This window comes from Phacochoerus africanus, chromosome 4 (assembly GCF_016906955.1).
Source record: "Phacochoerus africanus isolate WHEZ1 chromosome 4, ROS_Pafr_v1, whole genome shotgun sequence".
NCBI lineage: Eukaryota > Metazoa > Chordata > Mammalia > Artiodactyla > Suidae > Phacochoerus > Phacochoerus africanus.
In genome coordinates this window covers 91,842,643-91,858,734 of record NC_062547.1, presented here as the reverse complement: position 1 = coordinate 91,858,734, position 16,092 = coordinate 91,842,643, and the positions used below count along the sequence as shown (strand labels likewise).

Genomic DNA, 16,092 nt, shown 5'->3' with positions numbered 1-16,092 from the left:
TGTATGGCCTTTGTTGCAACTACCTGATAGGATTTTTTTTTTTTTTTTGCTTTTTAGGGCCACACCGGCACCATATGGAGGTTCCCAGGCTAGAGGTTGAACTGGAGCTACAGCTGCTAGCCTATACCACAACCGCAGCAATACCAGATCTCAGCCATGTCTGAGACCTCTACTGTTCCAGTGACCTCTACTCTTTCTCCAAATCCCATCCTCTTAGTCTAGAAAGAACTGGCATTAATTTAGGCTTCAATGGTCCATATTTAATAGTCTATATTTAATAGTCTATGTAGTCTAATAGTCTATATTTAATGAGGGACAGAGTGATAACACATTACAATGTACAGTCAGGTTAAGAGAGTCTGATTCTATTCTACCTGAAACTAAAAGTCTGAGAAAATCTTTCGCTGATGGGTATGCATCACTTCAGTCAGTTGATGTCCTATCATATACATTTTATGCACATTTAATATGAACTGAAGGAATCTCAGTCATTAACATTAGTCCATATGTGGCTGAGACTAACTCGCTCTTTTTTGTGAAATCCGGAAACCGTCAGGTGTCAGAGCTCCCACAGAGGAAGCTGGCAGAAAATAAACAGTGAGTGAACAGACTTGGGTTCACATTCTGAGTCCGTATTATTTATGGCAAGTGACTTCCTGTATGTTTTGCATTCTCATACTGTAGTCTTTGAGTAAGAATAATGTCTTATTGATACCTGTAATGAAAAGGACTTGAGGGCTTTTGATTTTTTTGTTAAATGGACTTTTCTGTCAGGAATGTGTTTTGATCCTTTCACATTCAAATTCTGCCTCTCCAGAAACTTGTGCTGGGTTCAGTCTTGCTACAGCTAGAATTTAAATAGCTCTTGCTTTTAACATGGAATTCAGCCTTCTCTAGTGCCACAGAAGGGCCCTTTTAGCCACTAATTAGCTAAGAGAAACCGCATCTGTCATTTCCCTTTTCTTTTTTTTTTTTTTTTTACCCAGCTCTAAAAGGGCATGTCTGAACACATATTAAGGGGTAAGGAAAAAACTAATTTAGGGAGAGAGACCTAGGGTCACTCTCTTTCACTGACAGTCCTACATTCCAGGAGCTTTACAGATACTGCTCTGCATCCCCCTTTGTGGAGAAAAGCTTCTGTTCGGGGCTTCATCCTCCTCTGTGGGGCTCAGCCATGGACAGGCCCACTGACCATCTCTCCTTTCCTCTGCAGGCCGGTTTTACTACCTGATCCACCCCACCAAGCTGACCTACGATGAGGCGGTGCAGGCTTGTCTCAATGATGGTGCTCAGATTGCAAAAGTGGGCCAGATATTCGCTGCCTGGAAACTTCTGGGATATGACCGCTGCGATGCGGGCTGGCTGGCGGACGGCAGCGTCCGCTACCCCATCTCTAGGCCAAGAAGGCGCTGCAGTCCAACGGAGGCTGCAGTGCGCTTTGTGGGTTTCCCAGACAAAAAGCATAAGCTGTATGGTGTCTACTGCTTCAGAGCATACAACTGAGCGTGCCCCTAGAGCACGGCAGTTTTAAAGTCATTAAGAACATGTGAAAGGTTTCTTTTTCAATATGAACTCATGCAAGTTACCAAAACTGTGATGAACCCTTTTTTACTTACTGTAAAGAGTCATTTTCATAAAGACCAATTCATTAATTTGTTTTTGTAAAGCTATCATTCAATATATATTATAAATTAATATAATTTTAAGGGAAACATGACATAAGGAGGCTTTAGAGCCAAACCGTTTAGGCTACATCACCCCAACCAAGTATCCTTTCATGAGCGGGGCATGCAATATAGCTTGAGGATCGCTAGGATTAAATGCAGGAAAGTAAAGCTACTCAGAGCAGCAGCTGCCACAAGCACAAGTTTTACACATTTGTACAATTTTGAAATGCATGATAATAAGCAAATTTGAGCAGCAGATTTGAAATACAGGCTTCTTTACATAAACTGAGATTGTGAGAGGTGGCACAAAACTTAGTTTCACAAGGGAACAATCTACACTTTTCTAAAAGTTAATCTTTCAAGTCTCCAATAGAATATTTTTCTCTTTAAAATCCTGCCTTTTTGACCAAAAAACAAACAAAAATTCATATGGACTCCAATGCATTAATAACAAGCACAGTCAAAACCTCTTAATGACCCCATTTATACAAAGCATGAAACTAAAATAAGCCAATAATATTTAACCAATGAGAGATTCCTACCTTCTTCTAATTAAAATTACACAGGCCTGAGAAGCATTGTTTTATCTTTTGAGTAGCTTTACTGAGTTCTATTTAAATTCTAAGGGTCATTTGCTAAGCAGCATTTAGCATTTACTCAGGGCAGTTATATAGATAAACTGCTGGACAGAAAAATTGTAAAATTTAGCAGCTTGATTTTACATTAGCCTATGAAATGTTATTGTCCTATTAAATAACTTTAAAGTATTTAATATTTCCTTCTTATTTACAATTACGTGAAAAAATTTAAATCATAAAAAGAATGAATAACTATACACTTGCCTCACCAAGAAATAAGAACCCAACTTTCAAAATTCTTATTATTCCTGTTTGTATACAAACTAGAAAGCCCAACTAGTGCCTGTGTTTGGGGAAAAAAGTCAACAAAGTAGTTTTAAACCTTTCTCCATATAGAAAATGTGGTCAGTTATGCCACTTTCCTTGCTGATCATCATTAGGCTTAAATGAAATGCTGAAGCTGTCATCAAAGAGTTTACACTAAAATCTTCAGGGTTTTAAAAGCAAGGTAAGACCAGCTTCAGAAAAAACAACTTTCCCCATTAGCAGCTTCACTCTTAAATAAAGCTCGGTTTTCTTATATTTTTATGACTGTTGAGACCCCACAGGGACCAATATTTGTATTCAAATTACATTTCATGGTTTCCCATTGTTTCACAATGAGTTCTAATAAATGGGATTTAGTATAATAATCCAAGTATGACATAGCTGGTATGCTTTCATGAATGTTTTTATGTAGATTTTCCTCCCATGAACATGAGCAAATAAATCTGTTTCCTGAATTGATTGTGGTTGCATTCAAAGCTCTGTAATAACTCTAATAAATTCACTCTATAAAATGTAGAGTTATGTGTGTGGAAAGTATAGAACAATTGGAAGTCCATGAAACCATAACTATATTCATACATTATTTAGACAGAATACTGTAAATTAAAGTATATTTTCTCTTTTATCAAAAGCATATCTATAAATTTTCAGATGCTTTAATATTAAAAGAGGAGAATGTATGCATGCACATTTTTACACTAGGTTGGATATATATGCAAACTTCAAAAATATAAATCCAAAGAGATTGTGAGAGTTAACTCAAACACTGATGATACAAATAGAACTCAAATTTCTAAATTAAAAATACCTAAACGGTATAGGATAAAATGAAAATATTATTTAAAGAGGAACTATCTCCAAAATAGTGACTCTAGTACCTTAAATATGGGGGTTAGGTCATCGGAGGAAGCCCATACTTGAATGATTACTACCCACGTTACAAGAATATTATTGGAATTGCAAGTGGAAACAAATTTCTATTGAATCAGATATATAATTTTCAGTTACTGCTGCAGAACTCTACCTTTATAATATTAAGCATAGGAGCATTTCTTAACTTTTGAATACTTACTAGTATAGGAATTGGTGCTGATCAAAAATCTCTGGAATGACTGTTAGCTGATAAAAATCTATACTGACTGCACACCATTTTTCCACGCTTGTTAAACAAACAAACAAAAAAATATATATATATATATATCTTAATAGAATGAATACTGCTGGGCAGAATTTTTATCTTCTGACTTCCCCAAAAAGATCAGAATTCCCATACTCTTTTGGACTTCTCCTTGAATAAGGATTTCTTTTTAATGTTCTTCTTTTGCAATTTTTCACCAAATATCTACTTTTCCTATTTCATTCCTCAAGATTGCTCACTGAGCACGTTTGAAAAAGAAAGGTTGGCCTAACACAATTCCTAACAGAAAGTCAGTACAACACTGGCTAGTTCAGAAATTGCTCCTCAGGCTTGGTTACCAAGAATAGCAGAGGGATGAGATGGGAGTCTTAAGTTAGGAAATCTTGTTCTGTTCTGATCATTCTGTCCCTAATAACACTTGGCCCATTTAAGGAACAAAGTACATCTGCATATTTCACTAACACACCAACATGTGGAAACCTAAGCAAAAAGAAATGAATCATATAAAAGATAGCACAGGAATGAAAACAAGTTAGTCACCTTAACACTGGAAGCCATCTTTTAATGATTGCTGCCATATTTTATCACAGTAATTTCTAGTCAAATATGGTATTTGTACATTTAAACTTTCTCTCATGGAAAGGGGGCAGGTACCTGTTAAAGTTTTATTTTATGCAATAATATAGTCGCTTATTATTTTGGCAATTAGAAGTAGACTCAAAGGAGATTCCAATTTGGTTGCTGGCAGCCATACTGGGTTTCTTGATTTCAGTGCTCCAAAGAATACAGTGGTCTCATGGAGTAGCTGACCACTAAGGAGAGAAGGATGAAAAGAGAATTACGCATCAGCTCTCAGAACAGAAAACATCAAAAATATCGACGGATAACTGACACGGTTTTGTTAAGAGTTAACTGTATCATAGCTCACTACTGCCAGTGTAGCAATGATGTACAACAAAAGAGATGAAAAACACAAAAGTCATTAAGCCACCTGATTAAAAGGAAGTTAGTATTTAAAGGCATTTAATACCTATTGAGTATAAATCTGAGGAGAAGAACCAATCTGTATTACCAAAAAAAAAAAAATGTTTTCATTTTCTGTAAGATACAATGAACTGGTAAACAAACATTAAAAGTCAATTTTATGTTACTGCAGTATCTCTTGATTCTTCTGAGTTGTAGAATCTTAGCTATTTTTCTTTGTGTCAAACTCTATAAATACACTATTCCAAGAAAAGATAATGAATCCATCCTTGCTCTGATATACGTGAGTTCAAATTGTAAACATATAGCAATTCCCATTTCCTGGTATTTTGCAAAGTTAACAACAACAACAAGGAAGTTAACAAAAAGGAGTATACCTATGGTGTTGTTAAATCAGCAACAGTACTATCCCAAAATCTACTGGGTTTTTTTTTTTTCCTTTTTGTAGGGTTCAAAGTATACTTTCTTTTATACCCCATGTTAGCAATCCAGAAATTTGTAGTGTCATTGATTAGATTAATATACCTGAGATACTGTAGGACTTCAGTACTGTAGTACTAAAATTAAAAGAAAGATTTTAATTCTCTTGCTGAAGTCCTTCTCTCTAGCACTTTACACTCCAATAACAAGGAACCTATTTTTCACTATTTCCATCCTTTCCTGACTTTTCGATGTGGAAAATAGTTTCTATACATTCCAGGTATTTAGAAATGGATTCTTGGGTGCAAAAGTTTATGCGGGTGCAATGACCTGAATGCAATCACATCTATGACAAGCTGAGTCATTGACATTCAAACAGAAAAGCGTACTTTAAAAGTTTTCCATACTTATATGGAATGCATTGAACCACCTTGGAGAAGGATATCCAAGGGTAATATGGAATTAAATCAACTTTTAGTGTTTAAGATCTCATACAGATAAAATCATCATCCCTTTGCCAGCAGATTTCTTGTATTATTAAGGCTTGGTCATATACAAACATGCTTAGTACTATATTGAAGGGTCCTATGGGGTTTCCTAGTGCTTAAATAAAAACAAGTTAAACCACTCAGATGTGATGTCCTTAGTTCCCTACCAAGTGACAAGGCTTAAAACCAAGACTATTCTTGAATAAAACAGACCCTGTCCCCTGTCAAAGATGGTCAGATATGCAAAGATAGCTTCAGAACAAAACAAAACAAAACAAAACAGCAAAGCATTTTGGGTAGTTTGAGGGAGACAAGGAGGAATTAAAAAATAAAATAACACCAAAAGTGCAAGAAAAGGATCTTTCTTTTCCTGTCTCGATTTCTTGGGCCCTTCATGTAGGATTATTTAGGAGCATAGCTTTAGATGGCTCTGTAGTCTCTGCTTCTCTATAGGTGATGGATTTACAAAGCTTACAGTAAGCGACTTGCTCCAACTTGAGGAAATTCACTGTACACACATTTTTTTTTTCATTAAGGGCAAACAAAATCTATTTATTTTCTCTGTATTTCTTTCAAGACAATAAAGTTTTGTCACCTCCAGAGCCATTCATCATCTGAAATAACATGGGTCAGCCCAGAGCGTAACTCCATGTCTTTTTTGAAATCAAACAATTTTCCTTCTCAGCTTCTCTCTCCCCACTGGAGCTATTCAGTGTCACATGCCTCTGTTATTAAAAGGTGGCTCAGAGTTCCCGTCGTGGCGCAGTGGTTAACGAATCCGACTAGGAACCATGAGGTTGTGGGTTCAATCCCTGGCCTTGTTCAGTGGGTTGAGGATCCGGCATTGCCGTGAGCTGTGGTGTAGGTCACAGACACAGCTCAGATGCCATGTTGCTGTGGCTCTTGCATAGGCCAGCGGCTACAGCTCCGATTCGACCCCTAGCCTGGGAACCTCCATATGCCACGGGAGCAGCCCCAGAAAACGCAAAAAGACAAAAAAATAAATAAAAATAAAAATAAAACGTGGCTCTTTCATTTAGTTGATATCTGACGGTAGCCTGAGCTCTGTTTACTCAGAAGAGTATCCCCAAGGTGGTGAGAAAGCTTAGATTCTCCATTATCTAACAATGAAACTATTAGTTATATCAACAAATGCAAGATTCTTGGATGGTGATAAAATTCTAAGAATACTGTATTCCATATTTTTCTTTCTAAGAAAGGGGCCCAATTGCCAGCTCTCTATCCTGCTTGAAATATCTGGGATTTTGTTGCTGTTTTAAATTTTTTTTTAATGTTTCTCCCTTTGATTTTGGCCAATGAAAACCCTACCTGCCAAAACTCACATATACGCAGAGAGAAGAAAAAGATAAAAAGTGAGTTTTAGGTTTTAGAGCTTTGAAAGGCCCTTCTTTGAAGATGCTGAGAATCTTGCATGTGAATCTGAAACAGAGCTGCAGAACCCACACATTTATTATTCTGATAAATAAACATATTCCCATGTAAGGATTGTTTTGAACCCAGGGAAAAGATAAATAAAGTCCTTTGTGGTTCTCCCTGTACTTGAGGTCTGCCAAATTGAACATCCTTGCTCCATGGGAAGATACTTATTCTTGTGATGAGAGCCAAACTTCAAGTGGCCAAGAAGCAAATTCTGCTATTCTAATAGGAAAAAAAAAAAAAAAAGCATGGTTTTTAAAAGCCAACCTTTCAGCTCAGTATCTATGAAAGTTAAGTAACCTGTTAAAGCAGTTGTAAGCATAGTGGAATCACCTAGGGAGCTTTAGAAAAACACTGAAGCCTGGGTCTCTTCCTTGCGGATCATGGTCAAGAGTACAACTTGGACATCAGGATTTTTTAAACCTACCCCACAGACCCCTGGTTAATTCTAATATGTAACCAGGGTTGAGAAACACTGGTCTTAATGGACTTAGGAGGAAAAAAAAATCAAAGCCATTCCATTGATATATGACTATGTTGGACTTCAAGGTCTCTTCAAGGAGACAGAACTCAAAGCCCTTGGCTAAGACCAAAATTACCAGATCCCATCATCGCCAGACCTCTCATTGTAATGTTACCTGACACTGCCACGCACCCCACCGCTTTGAGCAACCTGGTCTACTCCTTCCTACTCCCTACTAGGAAAGGTATGTAACCCACTCCTCACCCCTCCCCTATAGGGGCAAGGTACATCCCAACCAACCAGCAAGTGTATCAGAAGACACCATCTTTTCCCAACCAATCAGCAGGTCAGCAGATGTATCCTGAGACCTCTTCTCTCCCTGGGCTATAAAAACAGACATGACTACATGCCAGATTTAGGCTCTCCCCGATCATTAGGAAGTAGTCTTGCTGTGCTAGTGGGACTTCTCATCTCAAACTCTTCTTTCTCTTTGGGGTCACCTCTCCCTGATTATCAGCAAGTGGTCCTGCTGTGCTAGCAGCATCCCTTATCTCAATAAATTCTTATTTCTCTTTACGTGGATATGCTGGAAAATTCTTTTTCTATCTGCATACACAGGCAACAGACTGGATTGATACATATAGCTCACAATTAAAAATAATTTGTAAAAACGATGTGATTGGTTTGAATTTGATCAAACTTAGAATATTCTTCAAATGTAAATATTTAATTCATTTGATTTGCTCTTTTTCTTCTAGTGATAGTTTCCATTATATTAGCAAATGTGTTCTAGTATACTATTTATCTGCCTGCCTGCCCTATTATTGTCACTTCTGTAAAAACTATTTTTTTTCTTTTTCCTTTTTTTTTTGCTTTTTTTTTTTTTTTTTTTTTTTTTGCTTTTTAGGGCTGCACCCGCAGCATATGGAGGTTCCAAGGCTAGGGGTCTAATTGGAGCTACAGCCACCAGCCTACACCATAGCCACAGCAACACAGGATCTGAGCCCCATCTGCAACCTACACCACAGCTCATGGCAACGCTGGATCCTTAACCCACTGAGTAAGGCCAGGGACCAAACCTGCAACCTCATGGTTCTTGGTCGGATTCATTTCCACTGAGCCAGGATGGGAACTCTTGTAAAAACTACTTTAAACCACATATGTATTATCCTGATAGCAAACTTTTTCCCATCTAAAGCACCAAAATCCAAGGGCTATAACAGTAATTGTATAAAACATTTTGGGGACAAGAATTCAAACTCTACACTGAAGTCAGTGAATTATGAGATTTAGTTACATCTCAGGAAAAAATGATGGCCTATGCTTACATGAACTTGACATTACAACATGGGCCCTCAGACAAAAATATATATATATATATATATATATAAAAAAATAAAAGCCAACACAATGCTGACAAAATAGAGAAGAAGGAAAGTGAAAATTACTCATAATCAGAGGAAAAAATACTGTTAAATTCTATAATGTCCTATTTTCCATTATGTATGAAAATAGATCATAGCTTTTAATAAAAAGTAAGTTATAGATTTTAATTAAACACTTGCTAAAACAATTGATTTGTCAATTCTAGAAAAATTAAGATGTATAAGTTATGTCATTAATACAACTATAAGTGATTTCCTAAATTAGCCTATGAGTCTGATAGAGCTATTTGAGTCAGCTACAACTTACCCTGAGGCAAGTGAAAGACATGAACAATACAGTTTAATAATAAATTAGCTGGAAATGTCTTTTAGCCATCCATCAGCTTCCGTAGTTCTCTAGCCCCTCCACAGAACACAGAGGCCAGTGGCCTGACATTGACAGAGCCTAGCTAGTAGGACCTGCGTCTTCCCTCCCTGGCTGTAGACTACAGGCTTAAGGCACAGAGGCTTCCTATCAGAATACTGCCTGGGGGGAAAATAAATAAATAAATAAAGTTCTATTTTGTGCTCTCCCCACTGAGAAAAATAATCCTAAATTCTAAAGAAAAAAGAGAAAAAGTTAACTGACTAGATTAAAAAATATATATATTAATTAGAAAAATGCACTACCAATATAACAATTAGCTGCCACCAAAAAGGTAGAGGAAATCATTGAAGTACGACAAATCCCTTGTGAACTGGCTTCCTACTAAAGGGTCATTGGAAGAGAGTGGTCAGGCATTAGGGTTTGGAGGGTTTGGTGGGAGAGCACTGTTCAGGATGGACTTTGGAAACTGAGACATTCTCAAAGCAGTAGGCAGCACAGCAGTGTCTGGAGGCTATTGCCTAATGCCTCCAGTTATGACAGAGATCTGCAGAAATCCCCTCATCTCATGGATGAAAGCACTACTGCACAAGTCAGTTTTGACAAAGAATGTAAAGAAACCACTTCCAAACTTGTTTGGAACAACACAAAGATAAATAAAACACTGAAAATATCATTAAAGATTACTGCTATTTGAAATGTAAATATTTAATGTCTCTTCACATATGGAATTCTTTTGAAAACTTCTAAAAACTACAGAAGTTCCCACTGTGGCTCAATGGGTGAAGAACCTGACATATGTCCATGAGGATGTGGTTTGATCCCTGGCCTCGCTCAGTGGTTTAAGGATACGGTGTTGCTATAAATTTGGTAGAAGTCACAGATGTGGCTCAGATCCATTGTTGCCATGGCTATGACAGAGGCCACAGGTGCAGTTCCAATTCGACCTCTGGTCCAGGAACTTCCATAGGCTGTAGGTGCAGTCATAAAAAGAAAAGAAAAAAATTACAAGCATATGGTATTGATCTGAGGCTATAAAACTTACTCCCTTCCATGCAAATACTGAAAAACGGCGATGAAAAAAATTGAATGTTGTTTTTATGATCTTATCTTTATGCAATCAATTAATCAATACATATAGTAAAGCCTGGAAGGATATGCACTAACTTACTCATGAGATGGTGTCCTTTTTCCTTCCACTTCAGAAATTTTCACAGCAAAGATGCATTATACAAAAATTATTTAACAAATTAACATATCATAATATCAGTACACTCTCACTGGAACATAACAATTTCTAAAAACCTTGGAAAGAGTGTTCTAGATTTGATTCTATGAACTCCTCCCCACTGCATCATCCACCATTCCAGGTATGCCACAATAAAGCCACCCTGGATCCCTCTTGGTGAGGATCTGAGTCACCTGTGGTGTTTCTCAAGGAGCGCCATATGCATTTTGGATAAAATGATTCTTTGCTATGTAAGATTATCTTATCTTTCAGGGCATTTAACATCCCGCACTCTTCCAGTCACTCACTACTAGTGATTACTCCCTTACAATCAATTTAATAAACTCCCTACAGTCCTAGGATGGGCAACAGTGCCTTTTACAGGAACTGCCTGAGTTTTCTATTACAAGGTGGATGATCAGAATACAGGGGGAACTTAAGCCCCCTTGTTTGTTATATCTGCGATAAGGTGGCCACAACCAAGTTCCTGACTTTACGTCCACCTGAGCTGGATGGGTGTGCTCCTCTGTAAACCAACAACCTCTCAGAGGATTGGTCAAGGTTGACTTTCTCCAGGAAGCCCCAGGGTACTTTGTCCAACTCTAATATCTTATCAGTCTTGAGTCCTAATCTTATCAGTCTTTTAATGAGTACCTGAGATTACAAGAGACACTCATCTCGGCATTTACCCTTTGGTTGAGGTTATTTGATTAAATGAATTAGGTGTTTCTAAGAGTACCTGGCACTAGCAAGGGTTCAATAAATGCCATCTTCATTATTAGTCATCATTATCATCATTTGTGATTTCCTTTTTAAACACAGTCTATTGAATGGCAATTTTGACCAAAGGTCCAAGGCTGCAACTTTATAATAAGTATCCTTTAGTCTATTACATGCCGTGCTCTATATAAAGCAAGCTATTCCTTCTTCAATCTGGTAATAATCAATTTAAGATCTAAACAGTTCTTGCCTCACAGTCAAAATTTGGGCCTTGCAAGTCATACCCATATTTCTAATAGACACAATGACTATGTCCTTGACAACAACGTAGCTTTCAAAAAAATTACCAAAGTTCTTCACAAATACCAAGACATTTATTAAATTGAAAAATCAAATACAATGTAAAACTTATGTCCTATATGTTTTTGGGGAAGTTTTCAGGATGGGCTGAGCTAATTGGATTTTCTTAATATTTAATTCTAGCGACATCTGAACCAAAAATATTTTTTCCTAGCTTAGCAAATCTTCCTGCAACAAGTGAAGCTTTTTTTTTTTTTCATTGATCAAAGATCACCTTTCTAGGATTCAAAATTAGCATCAATTGCCTGAAAATGATTCACTATCAATCGCATGTATAAAAGGTTTGCAACATCTTCACCTGATCATCTGGAACACCTGTTGTCTGGGCCTGTGTTGGTATGGACTAAAGTCCCTCAGAGGCGGTAAATGCAGCTTTGGTAGTTAATGGGGGAGGAGGAGTTGTAGCAGGCAGGGGGCGCAAGGTTCTTATTAACAATTCTTAAAAGCTTTAAAATTGATGCTTGCCAGGCAAACAATTATAAAGCGAAAGTCAGGTGTGTTCTGACATAGGACTTGGCCAGCTGTGTTCTGATATGTGACATTCTGATACAGAAACCCTGCAAGTCTTTTGAGATCAAATATCCTACACACTTCTCCACTTCCTTCATGGTTCCAACCACCAAGTTCTCATATACGGCTCACTGCAGATCCCAAAAAAGGTGCAACTTGCCTGAGGGGGAGATAGCTGAAGAGGTGAGTCTGATGCGATCATGGGAATAATCCCTTCCTAGATCTTAATTTCTTCTCACCACACACACACACACACACACACACACACACACAGAAATGACAATTATGCAATGTGATAGCAGTGCTGTCACTGCAATGGCAATCACATTACAATACAAAAGTGTATCAATCAACACGTGATACACTTTAAATGTACAGTGTTATATGCCAAATACGTATCAATTAAGAAAACAAAAAAGAAGAAAATGCCACAATAAAAATGAGTAGAATAGTTACCGGGGTAGTTGGAGAAATCTCAATAGGGGACCATAGATAGAGAAGGAAACCTAGGGAACTTTGGGAGTTAATAATCGCTTGAGAAAGCCATCAGGACAAAGCAAGCTTACCACAAATAAAAGCACAAGATATGCCTCAGGTCATTACTCTTAGGACCAAGGGCAGAAGTTTAAGGACTGTCCTTTTAATGATTTGAATAAGCACCTTATCAGTCCTAGTCTGACCTTATAGGGTCAAATACTCTCATACTAGATATGAAGGAGGAGCTACTACGCCAAAAAAGAGGAAGACTCAGTCTTTTCCCACTCCCCACCTCCCTTGCATTATAAAAATGCACCCCACCTAATCCTGAGGCAGAGCCTCCTTGCCTGCTTGCCTGCATCTCTCACAAGCGTCTTATCTTAATAAATCTATTTCTTGCCTATCACTTTGTCTCTCACTGAACTCCTTCTGTGCTGGAGGACAAAGAACCTGGACCTCAGTAAGTCCAGACACTAAGTAATTCTAATTTAAAAACTGTGGGTTGGAGTTATTGTCATGGCTCAGTAGTAACGAACCCGACTGGTATCCATGAAGACAGGGATTCAATCCCTGGCCCCGCTTAGTGAATTAAGGATCCAGGCATTGTCTTGAGCTGTGGTGTAGGTCACAGATGTGGCTCGGATCCCACATTTGTGGCTGTGGTGTAGGCTGGCAGCTGCAGCTCCTATTTGACCCCTAGCCTGGAAACTTTCATATGCCACAGGTGCAGCCCTAAAATAAATAAATAAATAAATAGAGCAAAAATTAAAAATAAAAACCAACTGGCTCTTGGCTGGATTAGAGTCCTGGCTCTGAGGAGGCGAGAGGGGAGCTAGGATACATAGGCAGGTAGCAGATAAAAAGATTGCAGAGGAGTTCCCGTCGTGGCGCAGTGGTTAACGAATCCGACTAGGAACCATGAGGTTGCGGGTTCGATCCCTGCCCTTGCTCAGTGGGTTAATGATCTGGCGTTGCCGTGAGCTGTGGTGTAGGTTGCAGACACGGCTCAGATCCCACGTTGCTGTGGCTCTGGCGTAGGCTAGTGGCTACAGCTCCGATTCGACCCCTAGCCTGGGAACCTCCATATGCTGCGGGAGTGGCCCAAGAAATAGGAAAAAGACAAAAAATAAAAATAAAAAAATAAAATTGAACAACCTAGAGTCCTTCCTTGTCCTTCTCCCTGACTTGGTTATACCCTAAACACAATCACCTGTAAGCTACGGATTAGGCACCCTGGGCATAATTGCCTATGGGTTAAAGATTATTAGCATATGATGTTTTTTAGGAACTTTCCTAATTTGTTCTACAATCTCTGATCAATATGCCTTTTTTGCAAGTACTGTTATTCTAGGCAATAACCCGGAAGACCACCACCATGATCAGGCCAAGATCACCTGACTCCAGCTTTGAAGACTAAGACTCCCCCAAAGAAAGAAGAATGCATATTTGTCCCAATCCTGATTCCCATCTGCAAACCTGTTTTTCTTTTTACTATAAAACTCCTTGCAATTCTTTCTAAGGGGGTGGGGGGGACAGTCTTTAAGATATTAGCCTACTGTGACACCCCCCCCCCTTTGCCTGGCAAAGCAATAAGGCTATTTTTTTCTCCTTTACCCAAACCTCTGTCTCTGTCTTTCAATTTGGCACAGGCAGACAGAGGCCAAATTCAGGCAACAATACCTCAAGTTGAGGAGTTCATGGTGTTTCTATGGGAGGATGCAAAAGTCTGGGGTTAATGGAATCACTCCTTTGATATGCACTTCAGGTATGGTCCAGTATTCTTTGTTTCTTTCCTGAGTTCCCTCAGGGCTCACCAGTTCACCCTTGGGAGTGGCTGCACTCACAGATGACCATGGCATCTTCAAAAAAAAAGAATAGCCCAGGTGGAGATATTTCAGAGGGAGGGGGAAATAATATCAGTGTATATGTGAGAAACGTGAAGGGGGAGGGGCATGCAGCCAGGCACACATTGTACAAAGTTCGCTGCTGATCGCATGAAGGTTGCTACTAGTCACAAGGAGCAGACATCACCATTTCTAGACATGAGGAGATGCAAAAAGTGGGCTCATAAAATCTTCTAAAAATATCTAACTATCTGAAGACCTGCTCTTCCAGTTTTCCCAGAGCACAGAGTGCCTCACTCCTGGTCTCCACCCTGAGATCTGTTCAAGGGGTGCTGCATGTTGGCAGCTGCAGTGGCTCATATTTTACTTCATGTAGATGCTGATAGCAAGGCCAAACTCCAGTTCACATTACACTTTGGGTTTTCTTTCCTAGAGTTTCCTTTACATAAGAATTTAACTCCTAACCATGTGTTTCTTTGCAAACTGGCAAATGAAAAAAGTCACTCAGAGCAGAAGACTTTCTGGATCAATTTAAAATTTATCTCACAGGTATGGTTTAATTTTAGGGAAAGAGTTTTTACTGTTATTAACAAAAGTTTGCATCCTCGAAGAAAAGAAAACATCATGGAGGATAAGCCTCAAAATAGATCTATTCATCAGTTCTTGCTAAGTATCTTTGCATAGTCTGGGTTGCCACATTTTATGTCCCAATTTAAAAGTCATTCAAGTTCAAATTCTTTTCAGTTGCAAATATGTTCAGGATCCCTGGGGAGTTTGTGACAGAACCAGATGGCTGGAAAATCTGCAGAATTCCACCTGATCTAATATTTTATCTTAAATTTTAATTGAGTTTCTCCTCTTCATGTAGCTTTTAATGAAAAGCAAATTGTTTAACAGGAGAACATTATTGATGCCTGTTCAGGTTTTGTTGGGCAATTTAATACGTGTTGGTATTGGTAAATATGGAAACACATTAGGGTCATGAGACACACTTTCAAATTCGCAGGTGCACCAAAAAGACAACGTACAGATGGGAGAAAATAGTTTCAAATGATGCAACTGACAAGGGCTTAATCTATAAAATATATAAACAACGTATACAACTCAACAGAAAAAAACCCAACAACCCAAATGAAAAATGTGCAAAAGACCTGAATAGACATTTCTCCAAAGAAGATATACAGATGACCAACAAGCACATGAAAAAATGCTCAACATCACTGATTATTAGAGAAATGCAAATCAAAACTACCACAAGAGGAGTTCCCATCGTAGTGCAGTGGTTAATGAATCCAACTAGGAACCATGAGGTTGCGGGTTCTATCCCTGCCCTTGCTCAGTGGGTTAATGATCTGGCGTTGCCGTGAGCTGTGGTGTAGGTCGCAGACGCGGCTTGGATTCTGCGTTGCTGTGGCTCTGGCATAAGCTGGCAGCTACAGCTCTGATTGGACCCCTAGCCTGGGAACCTCCATATGCCGCGGCAGCAGCCCAAGAAATGGCAAAAAGACAAAAAAAAAAAAAACTACCACAAGATACCCCACCTTACACCAGTCAGAATGGCCATCATTAATAAATAACAAACGCTGGAGAGGATGTGGAGAAAAGGGAACCCTCCTGCACTGTTGGTGGGAATGTAAGCTGGTACAACCACTATGGAGAACAGTATGGAGGTACCTTAGAAAACTATACATAGAACTACCGT

The 16,092-nt window shown here is 38.6% G+C and overlaps 1 protein-coding gene across 1 annotated transcript in view; it reads left to right on the top strand.

Annotated features, from left to right (window-relative positions):
• The window catches only part of HAPLN1 (hyaluronan and proteoglycan link protein 1), a 73,630-nt gene extending 71,978 nt beyond the window's left edge, over window positions 1-1,652 (top strand). Inside the window, exon 5 of the mRNA XM_047774474.1 lies at window positions 1,214-1,652. Within this exon, the coding sequence (XP_047630430.1) occupies window positions 1,214-1,503 (290 nt within the window). The 3' untranslated portion in view covers window positions 1,504-1,652. The remainder of the gene's footprint in view (window positions 1-1,213) is intronic.
• The last annotated feature ends 14,440 nt before the right edge of the window (window positions 1,653-16,092 follow it).